We start from the raw sequence: 25,098 nt of genomic DNA on the forward strand, positions 1-25,098 counted from the left end.
GGTCCAGTTGTGAGGATTCTTGTTTTCTTTATGTTGAGGTGTAATCCACACTGAAGGTCGTGATCTTTGATCTTCATCAGTAAGTGCTTCAAGTCCTCTTCATTTTCAGCAAGTAAGGCTGTATCATCTGCATAATGCAGGTTGTTAATGAGTCTTCCTCCAACCCTGATGCCCGGATCTTCTCCATACAGTTCATATTCTCAGATTATCTGCTCAGCGCACAGACTGAACAGGTATGGTGAAAGGATACAACCATGCACACCTTTCCTGACTTTAAACCACACAGTATCCCCTTGTTCTGTTGAAACAACTGCCTCTTGATCTATGTACAGATTTCTCATGAGCACAAGTAAGTGTTCTGGAATTCCCATTCTTTGCAATTTTATCCATAATTTGTTATGATCCACACAATCGGATGCCTTTGCATAGTCAACAAAACACAGGTGAACATCTTTCTATTACTGTCTGCTTTCAGCCAGGATCCATCTGACATCACCAGTGATATCCCTGGTTCCACATCATCTCCTGAATCTGGCCTGATTTTCTGGCAGTTCCCTGTTGATATACTGCTGCACTTGTTTTTGAAAGATTTTCAGCAAAATTTTACTTGTGGGTGATATTAATGATGTTGTTCAATAATTTCTGCACTCAAATAGATCACCTTTCTTGGGAATAGGCATGAACATGGATCTCTTCCAGTCAGTCTTACAAATCTCCTGGCATAGACTAGTGAGCGCTTCTAGCACTGCATCTGTTTGTTGAAACATCTCAATTGGTATTCCATCAATTCCTGGAGCTTTGTTTTTTGTCAGTGCCTTTAGTGCAGCTTGGACTCCTTCCTTCAGTACCATTGGTTTCTGATCATATGCTACCTTTTGAAATACTTGAAAAGTCGACCAATTCTTTTTGGTATAATGACTCTGTGTATTCTTTCCATCTTCTTTTGATGCTTCCTGTGTCGTTTAATATCTTCCCCATAGTATCCTTCACTATTGCAACTCGAAGCTTAAATTTTTTCTTCAGTTCTTTCAGCTTGAGAAATGCCGAGAGTGTTCTTCCCTTTTGGTTTTCTATCTCCGGCTCTTTGCACATGTCATTATCATACTCTACTTTGTCTTCTCGAGCCACCCTTTGAAATTTGTTCAGTTCTTTTACTTCATCATTTCTTCCTTTTGCTTTAGCTACTTGACATTCAAGAGCAAGCTTCAGAGTCTCTTCTGACATCCATTTTGGTCTTTTCTTTCTTGTCTTTTTAATGACCTTTTGCTTTCTTCATGGATGATGTCCTTCCACAACTCGTCTGGTCTTTGAGCATTACTGTTAAATGCATCAAATCTATTCTTGAGATGGTCTCTAAATTCAGGTGGGATATACTCAAGGCCGTACTTTGGCTCTCGTCAACTTGTTCTAATTTTCTTCAGTTTCAACTTGAACTTGCAAATGAACAACTGACGGTCTGTTCTGCAGTCAGCCCCTGGCCTTGTTCTGACTGATGATACAGAGCTTTTCCATTGTCTCTTTCCACAAATTAGTCGATCTGATTCCTGTGTTATTCCATCTGGCGAGGTCCAAGTGTATAGCAGCCATTTATGTTGATGAAAAAAGGTATTTGCAATGAAGAAGTCGTTGGTCTTGCAAAATTCTATCATGCAACCTCTAGCATCGTTTCTATCACCAAAGCAATATTTTCCAACTACTGATCCTTCTTTGTTTCCAACTTTTGCATTCCAATCACCAGTAATTATCAATGCATCCTGACTGCATCATGTTCAATTTCAGACTGCAGAAGCTGGTAAAAATCTTCAATATCTTCATCTGTGGACTTAGTGATTGGTGTGTATATTTGAATAACAGTCATATTAACTGGTCTTCCTTATAGGCCTATGGATATTACCCTATCATTGACAGCACTGTACTTGAGGATCGATCTTGAAATGTTCTTTTTGACAATGAATTCAACGCCATTCCTCAAGTTGTCATTCCTGGCATAGTAGATCATATGATTGTACAATTCAAAGTGACCAATACCAGTCCATTTCGGCTCACTAATGCCTAGGATATTAATGTTTACACATTCCATTTCATTTTTGATGATTTCCAATTTTCCTAGATTCATACATTCCCTGTTCTGATTATTAATGGATGTTTGTAGCTGTTTCTTCTCATTTTGAGTCATGCCACATCAGCAAATGAAGGTCCCGAAAGCTTGACTCCATCCACGTCAATAAGGTCAACTCTACTTTGAGGAGGCAGCCCTTTCCCAGTCATCTTTTCAATGCCTTCCAACCTGGGAGGCCCATCTTCTGACACTGTATCAGACAATATTTCACTGATATTCATAAGGTTTTCACTAACTAATTCTTTTCAGAAGTAGACTGCCGGGTCCTTCTTCTTAGTCTGTCTTAGTCTGGAAGCTCAGCAGAAACCTGTCAGGCATGAGTGACCCTGCTGGTATCTGAATACCGGTGGCATAGCTTCCAGCATCATAGCAACGCACAAGCTCCCATAGTAGGACACACTGACAGGAAATGGAAATTTCAAATATAACATTCAATAATAAAAAAAATAAAAATTTTTTTTCCAATAGCATCCAAAACTCACAAAATAGAGAAAATATTAACAAAATACAAAAACTAATAATTTAACACTAAAACTAAAATTCATGCTTAGAGAAAAATGAAAGAAGGCTTACATAACTGAAGAGATACACCATATTCATGGTTCATAAGACCAAATATTGTTAACATGTCAATTCTCCCAAATCGATCTACAGATTCAATATAATCCAAATATAAATCACAGCCCAAGTTTTTTTTTTTTACGGAAACTGAAAAGTTGACTCTAAGATTTAAATGGAAATGCAAAAGACATAAACAGAACGATCTTGAAAAAGAATAAGGTCAAAGGACTTAAACTATTTAATTTTAAGGCTACAGAAATCATGAGTGAGGTGCTGTGAAAGGACATTAACAGAAGAGAGATTTCAGCAGTAGACCCACATGAATATGATAAACTAATTTTTACTGGAAGTTGAAATTTCGTGAGGGAAAGATATAACATTTTAACCAAACAGCACAGGAGAGGAGAGGATTGGGTTGTCATTTGTTAAAAAGAAACCTGGACCCTTAGCTCACACCATATGTAAAGATTAATGCAGAATGGATCCTAGACTTAAATGTAAAAGCTAAAACTATGAAGACTCCAAAAGAAAACAGGGAAATTCTTTGCAACCTTGGAGCAGGCCAAGATGGCTCAGATAAGAAAAACATAAACCATAAATGGGAAAAAAAAACTAAATTGGACTCCATCAAAATTAAACTTCTGCTCTATAAATGAAACCATCAAAAACAGAAAAAGTAAGCCATAGATTGTGAGAAAATATTCACAATACATGTATCTGACAAGGAATTGTATCCAAAATAAAGAACTCTTAGAACTCCATACTTATACACACAACAACACAATAAAAAATGGGTAAAAGATATCAACAAACACTTCACAAAAAATACAAATAGCCAGTAAGCATATGAAAAAAATAAAACTCCCCATCCTTAGCCAGTAGGGAAACACAAATTATCACAAGATACCACCACACATCCATCGGAATGGCTATAATTGAAAAGTCTCACCATAATGATATACAGGAAGCCCTAAAAGACAATCTACCTGTAAACAATATTTAAGCTACCATTAGTGCTCAATCTAGATCCTCTCCTGTAAATATGAATAAAAATCCATTGCTGTCAAGTCTATTCCAACTCATAGTGACCCTATAGCACAGAGCAGAACTGCCCTATAGGGTTTCCAAGGAGCGGCCGGTGGATTTGAACAGCCGACCTTCTGGTTAGCAGCCAAATGCTTAACTGCTGTACCGCTAAATATGTATAGACAAATGAAAACCACCAATTTCTGAGAAAAACCAACAGCACAAATTAGGCAATCAAACCTTGTAAAAACAAAAACTAATACACAGTGAAACAGAAAAAGAAAAAAAATAACATTTTAAAACAAGTGAAATTAGAGATGCAAACACTTCTATTACCCAGCTGTTAAGAAACAGAAGCCCTAGGTCTGGGAATATAGGGGGAATAGGAGGTGACTACTAAAGGGGAAGGGGTTTCTTTTGGGGTGACAAATATGTTCAAAAATCAGTTGTGAGGACTGGACAACTCTGTGAATATAATAAAAACCAGTGAATTATACACTTTAAATGAGTGAAATGAATATGGTATGTAAACTGTGTCTCAATAAGGATGTTACCAAAAAAAGAGATAAAGACAAAAGAAAAGGAGAAATAAAGGTGAACTATGGGTTCTGGCTTATTTATAGGAATAAGGGGAGGGGTAATGATTAATGTGAAAGGTTGATTTTAAAGGTTAAGTTCAGGACCACACTGCAAATATCTGCCTGCCCTATGTGCTTCTCACTAACTACACCTGGGTCTTCTCCACTACTTCCCAGGATTGTAATCTTCCTCACATTTGTAATAGATATGCCCTCACAGAATCTCCAAGAGAAGCAGCAATACCATCACAGTCAATTGTCAAATGAAGCAAGTACTGATTCAGATTTATTAGCTGTTTTATCCCACTCTGCCACACTACTACTATAAAATAAGCCAATCTCTGTAGTATAGAGGATTGTTTGTAGACTTTTTGGAGGAGGATCAGGGCTCAAGGTATCTGTCCTGGGGTGGGGAAGTAAATTGACTTTTCAACATTACATTTCCATTTTTTAAGTTTATGCTGTTCGATGCACTGCCTTGCAAAAGCTCATCGATGTTGCTGATTTTACCCCTATCCCCTTGCCATTTCAGGAATTCTTGTCTTATGAAAATATTTCTGTAAGGTGCTACCTTCTTTCATGATGCGAAGACAAACTGATCACCTCAGGAAGATGACTACAGTCTGAAATCCAGCTCACATATTTTTTTACAGAAATTCTTATCCCCTTTGAATAAAAAAAAGGAACAGCAAAGAAGACCACAGTTACCAGAAGAAAGAAAATAATAAAGATCAGAGCTGAAATAAATGAAAGAGAAAGCAGAAACAATCAGTAAGACTAGAAGTTGGTTCTTTGAGAGGATCAAAAAAATTGGCCAAACTGACAAAGGAAAAAAATGAGAAGACGCAAATAACCAAAATAAGAAATGACATGGGTGACATTACAACAGAATGAACTCAGGTAAAGAGGATCATGACAATATTATGAAAAACTGTACTCCCCAAAATTTGAAAACCTGAAAGAAATGGACAAATTTCTGGAAATATACTACCTAATGAAACTAACACAAATAAAAAAAAAAAACACAAATAGAGGTAGAAAATTTGAACAGACCCATAAAAAAAAGAAATTGAAGATGTCATTAAAAAAAACTCGCAACAACAAAAAAATGCTCCAGCCCAGACTGCTTCACTGGAGAATTCTACCAAACATGCAGAGAAGAGCTGAAACCATTCCAGAACATAGAAAAGGAAGGAATACTCCCTAATTCATTCTATACAGCCAGCATAACCCTGATTCCACAGCTAGGCAAAGATGCCACCAAAAAAAAAAAAAATTATACACCAACATCCCTCATGAACATATACACACAAATTCTCAACAAAATCCAAGCCAACAGAATTCAACAGTATATTCAAAAAAAATAATACATCATGATCAAGTGGAATTCATACCACGGATGCATGGATGGTTCACCATTATAAAATCAATCGACATAATTCATCACATAAATAAAACAAAGGAAAAGAATCACATGATCATCTCGATCAATGCAGAACAGGCATCTGATAAAATCCAACACGCTTTCCTGATAAAAAGTCTAAGCACAGTACGAATAAAAGGGAAATTCCTCAACTAATTCAGGGATATATGCAAAACCAACAGCCAACATTATTCTCAACAGAGAAAGATTAAGAGCACTCCTCTTGAGAATGGAAACGAGACAACAATGCTCTTTATCATCAATCTTATTAATATTGTACTCGAAGTCCTAGCTAAATCAATAAGGCAAGAAAGGGAAATAAAGGGTATCCAAGTTAGAAACGAAGAAGTAAAGCTATATTCACACAGGACTTGATTCTATGTATAGAAAATACCAGAGACTTCACAGGGAAGTTACTGGAACTAAAAGAAATATTCAGCATAGTGTCAGGGTACAAGATCAACACACAAAAATCAGCTGGGTTCCTCCACACTAACAAGATGAGCTCCAAAAAAGGAAATCAAGAAAACAACACCATTTACAACAGCCCCCAGAAGGATAAAATACCTAGGAATAAATCTAGCCAGAGATGTAAAAGACATACAAGGAAAACTATAAAACACTAATGTAAGAAACCAACAGACCTACATAAATGGAAAAACATTCTATGAGCTTGCATTGAAAGGGTTAAGATTGTGAAAATGTCAATACTACCAAAAGCGATCTATAGATACAGTGCAATCCTGATCCAAATCCCAACAGCATTCTTTAATGATATGGAAAAACTAATCTTCAACTTTATACAAAAAGCAAAGAGGCCCTGAAAAGATAAAGCAATATCGAAGAAGAACAACAAAGCCCAAGGCCTCACATTTCCCGATCTCAAAACTTAAGAAGCCACAGTAACCAAAACAGCCTGGTACTAGTTCAATGACAGACACACAGAACAACGGAAATGAATTGAGAACCCAGAAGTAAATACAACCATCCGTGAGCACCTGATGCTCGACAAAGGGTTGAAATTCATTGAATGGGGAAGAAACAGTATGACGAATGATGCTGACAAAACTAGTTATACATTTACAGAAAAATAAACAGGATCCACGCACAAAAACTAACTCAAAATGGATCAAAGACCTAAACGTAAAAAGCTACGACTATAAAACTCTTGGAAAATAACACAGGGACAAAACTGCAGGACCGAATTTTTGGCATAAATAGCAAATCAAACACAACTAAAAATGCATGAACAACAGAAGATAAATTAGATAAACGGAACCTCCTAAAAATTAAATACCTATGTTCACCAAAAGACTTTACCAAAAGAATAAAAACTACACACTGGGGAGAAATCTTTGGCAACGAACGACATACTAACAAGGGTCTAATCTCTAATCTCTAAAACACATAGAAAATATCAACTGAAAAACTAGATAACTGAGAGCTCCTAAAAATCAAACACTTATGCTCATACAAAGACTTCACCAAAAGAGTAAAAAGATTATCTACATACTGCGAAAAAGTTTTTAGCTATGACATTTCCGATCAGCACCTGATCTCTAAAATCCACATGATACTGCAAAAACTCAACTACAAAAAGACAAATAACCCAATTAAAAAATGGGCAAAAGATATGAACACACTTCACTAAAGAAGACATGCAGGTAGCTAACAGATACATGGGGAAATACTCACTATCATTAGCCATTAGAGAAATGCAAATCAAAACTACAATGAGATTTCATCTTGCTCCAACAAGGCTGGCCTTAATCCAGACAACACAAAATAATAAATGTTGGAGAGGCTGTGGAAAGACTCAAACACTTATACACTGCTGATGGGAATGTAAAATGGTACAACCACTTTGGAAATCGATTTGGCACTTCCTTAAAAAGCTAGAAATAGAACTACCACATGATCCAGCAATCCCACTCCTTGGAATATATCCTAGAGAAATAAGAGCCTTTACACGAACAGACGCACACCCATGTTCACTGCAGCACTGTTTAAAATAGCAAAATGATGAAAAAACAACCAAGGTGCCCGTCAACTGATGAATGGATAAATAAATTATGGTATATTTACACAATGGCATACTACGCAACGACAAAGAACAGTAATGAACCTGTGAAACATTTCATAACATGAGGAATCTGGAAGGCATTACGCTGAGTGAAATTAGTCAGTTGCAAAAGGACAAATAGTGTATAAGGCCACTGTTATAAGAACTCGAGAAATTGTTTAAACAGAGAAGAAAATATTCTTTGATGGTTACAAGAAGAGGGACGAGGGAGGGTGGGAGAGGGGTTTTCACTAATTAGGTAGTAGACAAGAATTATTTTAGGCGAAGGGAAAGACAACACACAATACAGGAGAGGTCAGCACAACTGGACTAAACCAAAACCAAAGACGTTTCCTGAATAAACTGAATGCTTCGAAGGCCAGCGTAGCAGGGGCAGGGGTTTGGGGCCATGGTTTCAGGGGACATCCAGGTCAATAGGCATAATAAAATATATTAAGAAAACGTTCTGCATCCCAGTTTGGTGAGTCGCATCTGGGGTCTTAAACGCTAGCAAGCGGCCATCTAAGATGCATCAATTGGTCTCAACCCACCTGGAGCAAAGGAGAATGAAGAACACCAAAGACATAAGGTAAAGATGAGCCCAAGAGACAGAAAGGGCCACATAAACCAGAGACTACATCAGCCTTAGGCCAGAAGAACTAGATGGTGCCTGGCTACCACCGATGACTGCCCTGACAGGGAATGCAATGGAGAATCCTGATGGAGCAGGAAAGCAGTGGGATGTGGACCCCAAATTCTGGTAAAAAGTGCAGACTTAATGGTCTGACTGAGACTAGAGGGACTACAGGCAGAGGTCATGGTCCCTAGACTCTTTGTTAGCCCAAGACAGGAACCATTGCCAAAGCCAACTCTTAAGACAGGGACTGGACTGGACAATGGGTTGGAGAGGCATGCTGGTGAGGAGTGAGCTTCTTGGATCAGGTGGACACTTGAGACTATGTTGGCATCTCCTGCCTGGAGGGGAGATGAGAGGCTAGAGGGGTTTAGAAGCTGGTGAAATGGACATGAAAAAGAGAGAGTGAAAGGAGGGAGCGGGTTCTCTCATTACAGGGAGAGCAATTGGGAGTATGCAGCAAGATGTATATAAGTTTTTGTGTGAGAGACTGACTTGATTTGTAAACTTTCACTTAAAGCACAATAAAAATTTTAAAAATATACATCAGCTTAACAACAAAAAGACAAACAATACAATCAAAAAAATCAGTAAAGGACATGACAGACACTTCACCGAAGAGGACATTCAAGTGGCCAACAAATACATGAAAAGATGCTCGTGATCATTAGACATTACCAAAAAAAAAAAAAAAAAAGTCTGTTGCCATCAAGTCGATTCCAACTCATAGTGATCCTACAGTCATTAGAGAGATGAAATCAGAAGTACAATGAGATCCCATCTCACCTCTGTAAAAATGGCAATGACTAACAGAAAACTACAAATGCTGGCACGATTATGGGGAGATTGGAACTCACTGATGGTTGGACTATAAAGTGGTACAACCACTATGGAAAATGGTATGGCACTTCCTCAAAAAGTTTGAAACAGAAATACCTTACGATCCAGTGCAGCCCTGGTGGCTTACTGGTTAAGAGCTCAGCTGCTAACCAAAAGGTTGGCAGTTCGAATCCACCAGCCGCTCCTTGAAAACCCTATGAGGCAGCTCTACTCTGTCCTACAAGGTCGCTATGAGTCCGAATCAATTCAACAGTAACAGGTCTGGTCTGGGTCTATGATCCAACAATCCCACTCCTAGGTATATATCCAAGAGATATAAGCGCAGTGACATGAACAGATATATGCACACGTATGTTTACTGCATTATTCACAACTGCAAAAAGATGGAAGCAACCTAAATGCCCATCAACAGATGAATGGCTAAACAAATTGTGGTACACATAATGGAATACTACACAACTACAAAGAATAATGAGGAGTCCATGAAACATAACATGGATGAATCCGTAGGACATTGTACTGAGTGAAATAAGTCAATCACAAAAGGACAAATATTGCATGATCCCACTATTATAAAAAGTCAAGAATAGATATACACACAGGGATGGGAGGGGGAATCACTTTCTAGATAGTAGACACTTGTTATCCTCAGTGATGGGAAAGGCAATACCAAACATGTGTTAAGTCTGCACAACATGACCAAGGTAAATGAAGACACTAAGTAGTACACAAGAAAAAGAGATAACTTCAGTAAATGTTATAACATACAATTTTGTAACACCAGTAATAACAATGAAAAAAATACATACATGGTTACACAGTATGATCATTAAGGTTGTGTGTCAAACTGGCTGGGCCATGATTCTCAGTCCTTTGGTAATTATGATGCAGTTTGGCAGTCACATGATGATGGGATGATGTAATCACTCCCATGATGAGATTTGATATAATGCGATCACCTCCATGATGGGATCGACTGTGAGTACCCAGTCAGCTGAAAAGGAGTTTTCTTGAGGTTGTGGCCTGCATGAAAATAAGTGGACTTTCTAGCAGGGCTTGTGGGCTTTTGCTTGCTCTGGATCCTGCAGCTGGCTCCTATGCACGTGACCTCTGGTTCTTGGGACTTGACCTAGCAGCTTACCTGCCATTTTGCCTGCCGATCTTGGACTCATCAGTCTTCACAGCCCTGTGTGCAGAAGCCCTGCTGTCCGACTCACTGATCTTGAGTTCGCCAGCACCTCTGATTAAGTGAATCAGGAGAAGCCTCCAGCCTGACTCATGGAGTTGGGACATTCCAGCTTCCACAACCTTGTGAACCATTTCCTTGATATAAATGTCTCTCTATATATACTTATCGACTCGACGGCAGTGGGTTTTAGTGGGTTTTTTTTTTATATACTTATACACTTCACTGATTTTGTTTCTCTAGAAAACCCAGCCTAAGACCTTTGGTACCGAGAGTGGTTCTAAAGAAGCAAAATTGTAAGGACGAGTTTTCTAAATTGGTTCTCAAATCTGGTTAGTCTTAAAGATGTTGATGATTCTGCTTCCAGTAGTAAAGGGGGCAGCGCTAATCCATGGCATGAGGTGGAAATAGAAATACACAAAACATCACCAACAACACATCAGGTATTGGTCAAAGTCAAAGCTCTGGGTTATCACATGTTTGATACTTTTCTACAATTTTGTCATAATGTGAAGCATATGTCCAATAGACAAAGTGGTGAAAGAAAGAGATGAGCTCAGGGCTTCAGAGTCAGAGCTCAAGTGCCACATAAATGGCCTCAGAATTTCCACTTGTGCCTTGAAAGAAAGCCTTATTTCTTACAGTAACAGCTAATGTTGCTGAAAACCAAACCAAATCAAACCCAGAGTTTTATCATAATAGTGGCTGAATTACAATGCCAATTCAATTCTCAACCTCGAGTCGTGTCTGAAGTTAAAGTGACAGCAATGACTGGGAAGAAATGGGATGCTAAAACTTGGGATGGGGACATATGGGCAGATATTCAGGAAGCTGTGGTCACTGAGCTCCTAAATTCCGTTGAATCACTTCAGCCAACAGAACCAGCACTCTCACCCCATCTGAAGACATTACTCCACCTTTGTCTGCTAAGCTACCCTCCCCAGTAAAGCCATTTGCCCCTCCACCCCCATCTGATGAAATTAACCCAGCTGGTTCTAAGGAGCCTTTGTCTGAGTCATTGCCTTGGCAGATGCCTTACAAGACATTGCTGAATGCTCTTGGAAAACATCCCTACCATCCATTTTTGCTTCTACACCTATAACTAGACTTAAGTCCCAGTAAGCCCCAAAAGGCGAAGTACAAAGTGTGACTCAGGAGAAAGTACACCACACTCCAAAAGAACTGCTTGACTTTTTTAATATGTACAAACAGAAACCTGGGGAATACGTGTCGGAATGGCTATTAAGATTGTGGGATAATGGCGCGAGGAACATAAAGACGGATCTGTTTGAGTTTATTGATATGGGCCCACTAAAGCACAGATTCTTCATTCAATGTTTCAGCTCAAGAAGTTAGAAAAGGATCTAATAGTTTATTTGGTTGAGTCACTGAAACATGGATTATGTGGTGGCCTACACAAATCAAGTCGAAGTATGAGATCTGCCTTAGTATACTGCAGAAGGTATTCAAAGGCTGAGGGAAATTGGCATGCTAGAGTGGATTTATCAGGTCAGACCTACACACGGAGTGTCCAGAGGGCACACCTTCTACTATGACAGTAAGGAACAAATTTGTTAAGGGAGCCCCAACATCCCTGAAGACTGCTGTGATTGCTATTTTACATAAGATAGGTTTGACAGTGGGAACTGCCCTAACTGAACTAAGACACCTAACTACAATGGGGCTCATTGGACCTTGTGGTAATAGGGGCCAAGTGGCAGCACTCAATCAACAAAGACAAGGTGGGCATGGTTACTCTAATGGACACCAGAGTCAAAGCAGTAATCAGAGCAGCCTGACTTCTATGGATTCATGGAATTGACTACTTAGTTATAGTGTCCCTAGGAGTGAAATAGATAGGAAATCTACTAAATATTTACTTGATCTGTACAAGCAGAAGAATTCTAGGTCAAATAAACAGCAGTCTAACTCTAATCTCCAGAAAAGAGAGTCACAGCCCAGCAATCCCCAGACTTGAGTGAATTTACCAACCCACAACTCCCTGAATGAAGGGGAGGCCAGGACCCCTTGGGGAAGGACTCCACCACGTTACCAAAAACTTGTACTGTTAATCTTTCTCCCAGCATTCCCCAAAGGGATCTACAGCCTTTTACTAGAGTGACTATTCACTGGGGAAAGGGAAATAATCAGACTTTTCAGGAATTACTTAGTACTGGCTCTGAACTGGAAACCCTAGTGGTGTAGTGGTTAAGTGCTATGGCTGTTAACCAAGAGGTAAGCAGTTTGAATCCACCAGAAGCTCCTTGGAAACTCTATGGGGCAGTTCCACTCTGTCCTATAGAGTCGCTATGAGTCGGAATCGACTCAACGACAGTCGGTTTGGTTTTGGGGTTTAGCTCGGAACTGACACTAATTCCAGGAGACCGAAAACGTCACTGTGACCCACCAATCAGAGATAGGGCATATGGAGGTCAGGTTATTAATGGGGTCTTAGCTCATGTCCATCTCACAGCAGGTCCAGTGGATCCCCAAATCATCCTGTAGTGATTTCCCCAGTGCCAGAATGCATAATTGGAATAGATATACTCAGCAACTGGCAGAACCCCCGTATTGGATCCCTGACAAGTAGAGTATATAAGGGCTATTACAGTAGGAAAAGCCAAGTGGAAGCCATCAGAATTGCCCCTAGCTAGGAAAATAGTAAACCAAAAGCAATACCACATTCCTGTAGCAACTGCAGAGATTACTGCCACCATCAAGGACTTGAAGGATGCAGGGGTGGTGATTGCCACCACATTCCCCATTCAACTTACCTACTTAGCCTATGCAAAACACAGATGGAGAATAATAGTGGATTATCGAAAACTTAACCAAGTGGTGACTCCAAGTGCAGCTGTTGTTTCAGGTGTGGTTTCACTGCCTGACCAAATTAATACATCTCATCGTACCTGGCATGCAGTTATTGATCTGGCTAATGCCTTTTTTTCCATGCCTGTTTCAAAGGACCACCAAAAGCAGTTTGCCTTCAGATGACAAGGCCACCTTCACTGTCCCAGTTCAGAGGTATATCAACTCTCCAGCCCTACGTCATAATTTAGTCTGCAGGGAACCTGATCATCTTTCTCTTTCACAAGATGTCACACCATTCCATTATATTGATGACAATATGCTGATTGAACCTAGTAAGGAAGAAGTGTCAATGACTCTGGACTTATTGGTAAAACATTTGCATTCGAGGGGGTGGGAAATTAATCCAACAAAAATTCAAACACATTCCACCTCAGTGAAATTTCTAGGGGTCCAGTGGTATTGGACACGTCAAGGTATTCCTTCTAAAATGAAGATGAGTAAGTTATTGCCTCGGCTCTCCTGCCCCCTCCTCGCACCCCACGTCTCTGGCAACTAAAAAGGAGGCACAACGCCTAGTGGGCCTCTTTGAATTTTGTAGGCAACATATTCCTCATTTGGGTGTGCTACTCCAGCCTATTTATCAAGTCACCTGAAAAGATGCTGGTTTTGAATGGGGCCGAGAACAAGAAAAGGCTCTAAAACAGGTTCAGGTAGTCATGTAAGCCGCTCGGCCCCTTGGGTCATACAATCTGGCTGATCCAATGGTGCATGAACTGTCGGGGGCAGTCAGAGATGCTGTCTGGGGTCTTTGACAGGCCCCTATTGGTGAATCACAGTGCACACCCTTAGAATTTTGGAGCAAAGCCCTGCCATCCTCTGCAGGTTACTACTCTCCTTTTGAGAAACAGCTCTTTGCTTGTAACCAGGCCTTAGTAAAGACTGAACGCTTAACCATGGGACACCAAGTCACTATGCAGCTTGAGTTGCCCATCATGAACTGGGTGTTGTCTGTTCCACAGAGCCATAAAGTTGGACACACACAGCGGCACTCCATCATTAAATGGAAGCGGTATATATGAGACCCGGCCCAAGCATGACTTGAAGCCACAAGTAAGTTGCACGAGGAAGTGGCTCAAATGCCCATGGTCTCCACTCCTGTCACATTACTTTCCATCTCCCAGTCTGCACCTATGGCCTCATGGGGAGTTCCTTATGATTAGCTGGTTGAGGAAAAGAAAACTTGTGCTTGGTTTATAGATGGTTCTGTGCAATATGCAGGGACCACTCAAAAGTGGACAGCAGCAGCACTACAGTCCCTTTCTGGGACCTCCCTGAAGGACAGTGGTGAAAGGAAATCCTCCCAATGGGCAGGACTTCAAGCACTGCACCTGGCTGTTCACTTTGCTTGGAAAGAGAAATAGCCAAGTGTGTGACTGTATACTGATTTATGGTCTGTGGCCAATGGTCTGGCTGGATGGTCAGGGAGTTGGAAGAAACCTGATCAGACAAATAGAAACAAGGAGTTATTGGGAAGAGGTATGTAGAAGACCTCTCCAAATGGGCCAAAGAAGTGAAGATATTTGTGTCTCATGTGAGTGGTCACCAAAGAGTGACCTCAGCAGAGGAGGATTTTAACAATCAAGTAGATAGGACAATGCATTCTGTGGAAACCAGTCATCCTCTTTCCTCAGCCACTCCCGTCACTGCCCAGAGGGTTCATGAATGAAGTGGCGATGGTACCAGGGATGGAGGTTATACACAGGCTCTGCAGTATGGACTTCCACTCACCAAGGCTGACTTGGCTACAGCCACTGCTGAGTACCCCATCTACCAGCAGCAGAAACCAAAAGTGAATTCCCAGCACAGCTCCATTCCTGGAGGTGATCAGACAGCAACCTGGTGGCAAGCTGATTACAGTGGATGACTTCCAACACGGAAAGGGCAGCGTTTTGTTCTTCATGGAAGAGACACTTACTCTGGATATGGATTTGCCTTCCCTGCACACAATGCTTCTGCCAAAACTTCCATCCATGGATTTACAGAATTCCTTAACCACCATCCATAGTATCCTACACAGGATCGCATCAGATCACAGCAAGTGAAGTGTGGCAATGGGCCCATGGTCGTGGAATTCACTGGTCTTACCATGTTCACCATCATCCTGAAGCAACTGGCTTGATGGAACGATGGACTGGCTTTCTAAACACACAATTACGACACCAGCTACATGGCAATACAACGCAAGGTTGGGACAGTTTTCTCCAGGAAGCTGTATATGCTCTAAACCAGTGTCCAATATACGATGCTATTTCTCCCACAGCCAGGATTCATGGGCTCAGGCACCAAGTGCTGGATTATGGGAGTGGCATTACTCACTATTACCCCTTGTGACTCACTCTCAAAATTTCTGCATCCTGTCCCTGTAACCTTATGCTCTACAGGTCTAGAGGTCTTAGTTCCAAATGGGGGAATGTTCCCACTTGGGGACATATCACTGACTCCACTGAGCTGGAAGTTGAGAATGCCACCTGGCCACTTTGAACTCCTTATGTCTCTGGATCAACAGGCAAAGAAAGGAGTTACCATACTGGCTGCTGTGATTGGTCCTGATTACCAAGAGGAAATTAGATTGCTCTTACACAAAGGAGGTAAACAAGAGTATGTCTGGAATTCAGGAGATTCCATAGGGCGTCTCTTAGTGCTACCATGCCCTGTGATTAAAGTCAACGGAAAATTGTAGTCGTTGTTGTTAGGTACCGTCAAGTCGGTTCCGACTCATAGCGACCCTATGCACAACAGAATGAAAACACTGCCCAGTCCTGAGCCATTCTTAGAATCGTTGTTATGCTTGAGCTCATTGTTGCAGCCACTGTGTCAATCCACCTCATTGAGGGTCTTCTTCTTTTCCACTGACCCCGTACTCTGCCAAGCATGATATCCTTCTCCAGGGACTGATCCCTCCTGACAACATGTCCAAAGTATGTAAGACACAGTCTCCCCATCCTTGCCTCTAAGGAGCACTCTGGCTGTACTTCTTCTAAGACAGATTTGTTCATTCTTTTGGCAGTCCATGGTATATTCAATATTCTTCGCCAACACCACAATTCGAAGGCGTCAATTCTTCTTCGGTCTTCCTTATTCATTGTCCAGCTTTCACATGCATATCATGTGATTGAAAATACCATGACTTGGGTGAGGCACACCTCAGTCTTCAAGGTGACATCTTTGCTCTTCAATACTTTGAAGAGGTCCCCTGCAGCAAATTTCCCCAGTGCAAAGCGTCTTTTGATTTCTTGACTGCTGCTTCCATGGCTGTTGATTGTGGATCCAAGTAAAACGAAATCCTTGACAATTTCAATCTTTTCTCCGTTTATCATGATGTTGCTCATTGGTCCAGTTGTGAGGATTTTTATTTTCTTTATGTTGAGGTGCAATCCATACTGAAGGCTGTGGTCTTTGATCTTCATTAGTAAGTGCTTTAAGTCCTCTTCACTTTCAGCAAGCAAGGTTGTGTCATCTGCATAATGCAGGTTGTTAATGAGTCTTCCTCCAATCCTGATGCCCCGTTCTTCTTCATATAGTCCACCTTCTTGGATTATTTGCTCAGCATACAGATTGAAAGGGTATGGTGAAAGAATACAACCCTGACACATACCTTTCCTGACTTTAAACCAATCAGTATCCCCTTGTTCTGTCTGAACAACTGCCTCTTGATCTATGTAAAGGTTCCTCGTGAGCACAATAAGTGTTCTGGAACTCCCATTCTTTGCAATGTTATCCAAAATTTGTCATGATCCACACAGTCAAATGCCTTTGCATAGTCAATGAAACACAGGTAAACATCCTTCTGGTATTCTCTGCTTTCAGCCAGGATCCATCTGACATCAGCAGTGATATATCGGGTTCCAAATCTCTTCTGAAACCAGCCTGAATTTCTGGCAGTTTCCTGTCAATATACTGCTGCAGCCGTTTCTGAATGATCTTCAGCAAAATGTTGTTTCAGTGTGGTATCAATGATATTGTTCTATAATTTCCACATTTGGTTGGATCACCTTTCTTGGCAATAGGCATAAATATGGATCTCTTCCAGTCAGTTGGCCAGAGAGCTGTCTTCCATATTTCTTGGCATAGATGAGTGAGCACCTCCAGCAATGCATCTGTTTGTTGAAACATCTCAATTGATATTCCATCAATTCCTGGAGCCTTGTTTTTCACCAATGCCTTCAGAGAAGTTTGGGCTTCTTCCTTCAGGACCATCAGTTCCTGATCATATGCCACCTCTTGAAATGGTTGAATATTGACTAATTCTTTTTGGTATAATGACTCTGTGTATTCCTTCCATCTTCTTTTGATGCTTCCTGCGTCGCTCAATATCTTCCCCATGGAATCCTTCACTATTGCAACTAGAGGCTTGAATTTTTTCTTCAGTTCTTCCAGTTTGAGAAACGCCAAGCGTGTTCTTCCCTTTTGGTTTTCTATCTCCAGCTCTTTGCACGTGTCATAATACTTTACTTTGTCTTCTCGAGAGGCCCTTTGAAATCTTCTGTTCAGTTCTTTTACTTCATCAATTCTTCCTTTTGCTTTAGCTGCTCGACGTTCAAAAGTTTCAGAGTCTCCTCTGACATCCATCTTGGTCTTTTCTTTCTTTCCTGTCTTTTCAATGACTTCTTGCTTTCTTCATGGATGATGTCCTTGATTTCACTCCACAACTGGTCTGGTCTTCAGTCACTAGTGTTCAATGCATCAAATCTATTCTTCAGATGGTCTCCAAATTCAGGCGGGATATACTCAAGGTCATATTTTGGCTCTCATGGACTTGTTCTGATTTTCTTCAGTTTCAGCTTGAACTTGCATATGAGCAATTGATGGTCTGTTCCACAGTCGACCCCTGGCCTTGTTCTGACTGATGATATTGAGCTTTTCCGTCGTCTCTTTCCACAGATGTAGTCAATTCGATTTCTTTGTGTTCCATCTGGCAAGGTGCATGTCTATAGTCGCCATTTATGTTGGTCAAAGAAGATATCTGTAATGAAGAAGTCGTTGGTCTTGCAAAATTCTATCATTTGATCTCCAGTACTATGTCTATCACCAAGGCCATATTTTCCAACTACTAATCTTTCTTCTTTGTTTCCAACTTTCGCATTCCAACCGCCAGTAATTATCAATGCATCTTGATTGCATGTTCAATCAATTTCAGACTGCAGCAGCTGATAAAAATCTTCTATTTCTTCATCTTTGGCCCTAGCGGTTGGTGCGTAAATTTGAATAACAGTCGTATTAACTGGTCTTCCTTGTAGGCACATGGATATTATCGTATCACTAACAGGAAAACTATAGCAACCCAATTCCAACATGACTACTAATGGCCCAGCTCCTTCAGGAATGAAGGTTTAGGTAACCCCACCAGGCAAAGAACCACAACTACCTGTGGGAAAAGGGAATACAGAATGGGTGGTGGAAGAACGTAGTTATAAATACCAGTTATGGCCACATGACCAGTGAGAGACAAGGAATGTAATTGTTATGAGTATTTCTGCCTTGTATGTATGCATCAAATATTTTGTTTTCTTCACTTATAAAATATAAGATTCAACAGGGCCAGTGCATATTTCAACTTACAGGGGTCACAATTAACCAAAATTGACTCAACAGCAACGGGTTTCTTTGGTTTTAGTGCCTATTTGGTTGTATGTGTGTTTGTTCTACCATGTTAGGCGCAAGTATGACTTTATAATTGTCTTTATTCAGAGATTACATATGGTTTACGTATGGCACACAAAAGAGAGGAAGATACAAATTGCAAAAATATTTTGTTAAAGATGTTATATACAATTAGAAATTCCATTTTTAGTTGTCTGGCAATGTTATTGCTGTTGTTGGTTGCCGTCGAGTCGATTCCAACTGGGAATCCCTTCTAATAACATACCAGTCAACTGTTCAAAATTGGCATCACAACTGAAAATTGTGAATACTTTTACATTTAATACTGATTAGAAGCCCTTGGCTACTACAGCAAATAAAGCATTTCTATTGGTAATAACGGAGATTGAAAAATACTAACAAATGAAAGCATGCTCACAACTTTCAGGTCATTAAATGACGATAAACCAAAAACCAAACCCTCTGCCATCGAGTCAATTCCGACTCAAAGCGACCCTATAGGACAGAGTAGAACTGCTCCATATCGTTTCCAAGGAGCACCTGGTGGATTCGAACTGCCATAGCTCTTAACCACTATGCTACCAGGGTTTCCAAATGACTATATATGTATGTATGTACACACACACACACGTATGTATACACATTTAAGCTAATTAGTATTCTTCTTTGTGGGAAATCAAAATAATGCTGCATATTACCTTATTCTATCTACAAAATAATTAACTTTCTCTACTTCAAAGGAAAAATATCTTGATACTACAGATAGGAATATTAAAAAAGAAAGGATGGAATTAGAACCCAAGTTTCCTGATTTCTGATACTTCAATGTTTCTTTTAATAGTATTTTTTAGGCAGGAAATTCTACTATTAAAGAGCAAGTGGGATGTTGTCACATTTGAAAATTTGGTATTTAATATATATATATATATATATTTTTTTTTTTTTTTTTTTTTAAATGGAGCCCTGGTGGCACAGTGGTTAAGAGCTTGGTTGCTAACCAAAAAAGTTGGCAGTTCAAATCCACCAGCTGATCCTTGGAAACCCAGTGGGGCAGTTCTACTCTCTCCTATAGGGTCACTATGAGTTGGAATGGCAATGGTTTTGGTTTTTAGTTTTTATATTACTTAATATAATGTAATCATTAGTCATCCATTATCCAAAAATTGAAGTAATCTACTATTTTACCTACCCCAACAATCCGCTTCATTGCATCCAATTTAGCAGAATCTTTGCTGCTTTCCAACATTTGCTTTAGATCTTCATTTCTATTATGAGAGGAAAAAAAAAAATTCTGTATGTAGATTTTTACATTAGACAGCTGTTGTTAAAATATATAGTTTTCATAAGAATTAGAAATAATATGATGGACAATATTAATTAACCGCATTCTTATTTTTAATTATTTATTTCTCATCTAACCCTGCAAAATAATATCAAAGTGCTACACAGTCATCAAGCCCTCAAACAGAAAATATATATATAAAACTGCCCCTGAGTTCTGAGAAAAATATCAAAGCACATGTGTGCAAATTCTCTCATTTCTTTAGCATAACCGTGAGAAAAAATAAATAAGAAAAGTCCCAGAATCAGGACTAAAAAACTTCCATATGCCACAAACTTAAGACATTTCTTCAGAATATGTCAAGAAAGAGCCCTGATTAAAGGTAGGTGTTACTCACACCATCCTTTTTATCTCCCTACTTCTCCAATAAGAAAAGAACATAAACATGAAGGGAAAATCCCACTAGCATTCCCTAATGTAGACAATTAAGGAAAGGCAATTTCAACATCTAAACAAGAGGATGAGCTAATGAACCAAGGCAGTAGTGACAGGATGAAAACACAGGACAGATTCAGAAACTACTCAGAAGTTGAAATTGATGGAATGTAGTGACTGAATGTGAGGATGAGACAGGGGCATTCAATAACGATGCCCCAATTCCCAGCTGGGAAGACCCAGTAGATGATGATGCTACTAGGTGATAAAAAGGAAGGAAGGAGGTGTACACAGCAGTGGGAAGTCATGAACTGCAGGTCCTCTAACTAGGGATGCTGGTCAAGCAATGCCTTGGGAAAATTAATGTGGCAGCAATATACAAAAACTATAAAAGGGAAAAATACCAGAGAGAAAAAGATTGGGTAACTAGTATAACAATCCAGGAACAAGTAATAAAAACCTGCATAAAGTGGTACAGAAAAAAGAAAAGGGGATGATCAGATTTCCAAACAGAAATGATAGGGCTTGTAGATATGTGGGTTACAAGAGGAATAAAAGAGAACTCCCATGTGACAGCATGGGAGAAGGTAGTACCCATAATAACACACGATATGCAATTCACTATTTTTGGAAACTGGCAAAAAAATATAAATCAATGAATAAAAATTATTTAAAGATAGCATATCCATTATAGCAAGACAAGGAGAAAATAAAACCCAGCCCCCAATGTAGGTGAACATAACCAAAAAAACCAAACCCAGTGCCGTCAGATGAGTATAGCCATACATTATTTCATCATTAGAAAAATAATTTTTGAAATATATATGAACTTTATGCTTACTCAAGAATGTAAATGACTATATCTTATTTTAGTATATAAAAGAAAGCCTCTTAAATGTCCGTAAAAAAACTGACAGGAAACTAAGCTTCTAGTATTAAAAATTATAATTAACTACTTCCAACAATCATTGATTTACAATCAGCAATCTGTCATAGTGTCTACAACAAATTGCTGAAGAGAAAAAAAAATTTACTCCACATAGTTCTTTCATGCAACATGGTCCAATCGCCAATAGTAGGAGAAGCCCTTTCATCTCTGCTGAAGCTTAGAAGTCGGAAGAGCTTTTTTTACTACTTCAAATAGACAGCCTTAACAAGAATTTTCACTTCAGTTTTATACATTTTACAAATTTAGGTCTGTTTCAGGCAGTAAGCATTCACCAAGAAGGAATGGGGCCAATCAGGGGCTAAGTGTTACAAACTGTCATTGCAGTAAAAAATAAAGTACATTCTTTCCAAAAAGAATACAGGCAAGGAAATTTATTATTAAAAAAGTTACTTTTTAAATAGCTCATAAAATTAAATACAATGATTATCAGTAGCAGGAGATGAAAAAAATTAAATACTTAAAACACCTGCTTTTCTCTAATTAAAAAACGCAGCTATAAAATAAATAGTAGAGACTGTATCCGAGGATATACAACTACTAAATATTACCTGTTGCTGTCAACTCAATTCTGACTCATAGTGGCTGTTTAAGGACACAGTAGAACTGTCCCATAGCGTTTCCAAGGAGCACCTGGTGGATTCGAACTGCTGAGCTCTTGGTTAGCAGCTGTAGCACTTAACCACTATGCCACCAGGGTTTCCTACCAAATATTAGAATACTACAAGTGTTTTTAAAAAAACCCAATTACCACAAGTCGATTCTATCTCATAGCAACCCTCAATGAGATGGACTGACACAGGCTGCAACAATGGGCTCAAACATAACAGCAATTGTGAGGATGGCACGGGCCAGGCAGTGTTTCATTCTGTTGTAAATAAAGTCGTTATGAGTTGAAACCAATACAAAGGCACCTAACAACAATAATAAATGTTTACCCTACTGAATTTAGAATCCCTTCTTAAAACTTCTCTTTCATACTGCACAGATAACTGAAGAGCAAGAAAATGGAACTAGATATATGTGATCTTATTTTTATTTCTAGTTTTTGTTATTTTCCTATTTTATTTAATGGCTATGTATACTTTTATTTTTTAAAAAAAAGAAAAGAAACAAAAAAAATTATTGGGAGATAAGAGAAAAAACTGAACGAATTAGGTAGGAACTAAATACAAATGAAAATGCAATCACACACACACACACACACACTCAAAAAGAGGACATTTCATTTTCCTCCTTTCTTTTCCACGAGAGTTTTCCACTCTTTCTCCTCCAGCAGTGCTACCTGAATAGAGAACTAAACAATGAAGAATGAAGTGTCAATATTTAAGGAACCTCAACCTCTGACCCCAGGCTTAATCTTATTCATGGCCTCGATGGAAACTTGGTTTGCTCCTCTCAAACCCAGGATGCCAGAATCTTCTTCCAAAACACCTTTAGGTCCTGACCCTTTCTCTCAAATAAAAAATAAGAAAACAGTATCCCAATACTAAAGTCAAAGGTTTTGCTCGTCCTGTTTAACAGGAACACTAGTCTTCAACAACCAATATAAATTTCTTTTCTGTTAACACAGACAGAGAGTTAATAACTTTGAGGCTCACAGTAAAAAGCAAGAAAATCCTAAGCACTGATTCAAGCTGATATAATATTCAACTTTTAACAGCACTGTCATAAGAACCTATAAAAAATTCTGACATAAATTACAGATTTCTCCCTAAATTTCTCTTTGGTTGCCACCAAAACAATAAAGATTGGGAGAGTTACTAACATAGCTTTGGTTTTCTTTCCAAATACAGAGACTTCCACTGAGTCATTTTAGGTCTACCTCCTTCCTTATAATAACATATACTCAAATGTGACCCATTAACACGTAACTACTCAGTCATGAAAATTATAAAATTCTTTTTGCTAAACAACAAAATATCTGATTAAAAATAATTCTGAAACAGTAACATTTTCATTGAATCTTTGCTGGAAACCAGGACTTTTCTCAAATACATAGTTTTTTATTTACTTAGTTACCTTCGTGTAGCTTTCTAGTTTTGAGCAGTAGGATGCTGTTATAGATTAAATTGTGTCCCCCCAAAACATGTGTTATAAATCCTAACTCTATGCCTATGGTTATAATCCCATCTAAGTGTGAGTTCTTTGTTATGTTAATGAGGCAGGATTAGTGTAGGGTATGTTTTGAGTCAATCTCTTATAAGATATGAAGAGTAGATTGGGCTTTTTTCCACTCAGTGGCTCAGAGGACAAGGAAAAAGGTGCTTAATTTTGAGGTCGCAACTGTCTGCTGATAACAGCAGCCTTGTGACATCTCCTCTGACACTTCTCATATGTACAGATGAGCTCACATCCCCACACCCAGGATTCTCGTGCTCTACCTCTGAGGACTCTGGCTTGTGGGCAAAGACTATCAATAGAGACTTGCTACTTCTGAGGGTCCTAAGAAGAACCAGAACTCACTGCCTTCTTTGTGCAGAACAGCATGGTTCAATATGACTTGGTAGCCACTAGCCACATACAGCTATTAAATACAGTTAAAAATTCAGTTCCTCAGTTACACTGGACACATTTCAAGAGCTCAACAGTCACATGTAGTTAGTGGTACCTACAGCAGAGATACAGAAACATTTCATCACCATAGAAAGTTCTATTAGGTCAGGTATAGAGGGCCAGTGTCCCTGTCTTCCCCTTCTTGTAACCCCATTTTATCAGTCAATAAAGTTTTGTAATTAAAAAAAAAAAAAAAAAGAGCAAATTATGACAAGCAACAAAGCAGAGAGGGGAGAATAAGGATACCAAGCCACATGAAGATCACCTAGGAACAGAAGCTCAGAGAGACAAGGACCTTCCCCCAGACTGGACAGAGACAGAAAGCCTTCCCCTAGAGCTGGTGCTCTGAATTTGGACTTCTAGCCTCCTAAACTGTGAGGAAATAAATCTCTGATTGTTTAAGCCATCCACTTGTGGTGTTTCTGTTATAGCAGCACTAGACAACTAAGACAGATACCAACTTTATTTTTACTTAAGTGACATCTTGTGGTGTTAAATGGTATAACTTTTCTTTCATGTTCAAAATATTTGCCCGTTTTAGTTTCAAGGGTTAGTTTCAAGGAACAGAGAAAATGCATAACTGAATGGTTACAGAAAATCTTATAATTATCAGGAAAGTCATCCTTATTCAGCGCCAGAATAAAATAGCAACGATAATCAAAAAGCAAAAATTTACCGGTTACATATAAGCACTTAGGTTTCGGTGCTTTTATGTAATATAAATTACCTCTTTTTAAAAAATCTATAATCATAACACCATTACAACTTACACTTCCTTTAAGGACTATGTAAATTAAGGGAAATAGTCTAGTCACAGACTTAAGACTATGTAGCACTGTATACTATATCACTGATAATCAAAATATTGGTCAAGGAAGTATGGTCTAAGAACTCATTATCAACCCACAAATTTTTGTTACTGATCCGTAAGAAGATATATACAAAAACTGGGAGAAAACACATTTAGAAAGTCTATTT

General features: G+C 39.2%; 1 protein-coding gene across 2 annotated transcripts in view; it reads right to left on the reverse strand.

The window, feature by feature from the left end:
* Positions 1-25,098, reverse strand: part of AP3B1 (adaptor related protein complex 3 subunit beta 1) — a 278,558-nt gene that overhangs the window by 223,546 nt on the left and 29,914 nt on the right. For both annotated transcript variants that reach the window (XM_003408109.4, XM_064273482.1), the window contains exon 2: positions 20,091-20,166. In XM_003408109.4, coding sequence (XP_003408157.2) covers positions 20,091-20,166 — 76 coding nt within the window. The remainder of the gene's footprint in view (positions 1-20,090; positions 20,167-25,098) is intronic.

Source organism: Loxodonta africana, chromosome 2 (genome assembly GCF_030014295.1).
Source record: "Loxodonta africana isolate mLoxAfr1 chromosome 2, mLoxAfr1.hap2, whole genome shotgun sequence".
Taxonomy (NCBI): domain Eukaryota; kingdom Metazoa; phylum Chordata; class Mammalia; order Proboscidea; family Elephantidae; genus Loxodonta; species Loxodonta africana.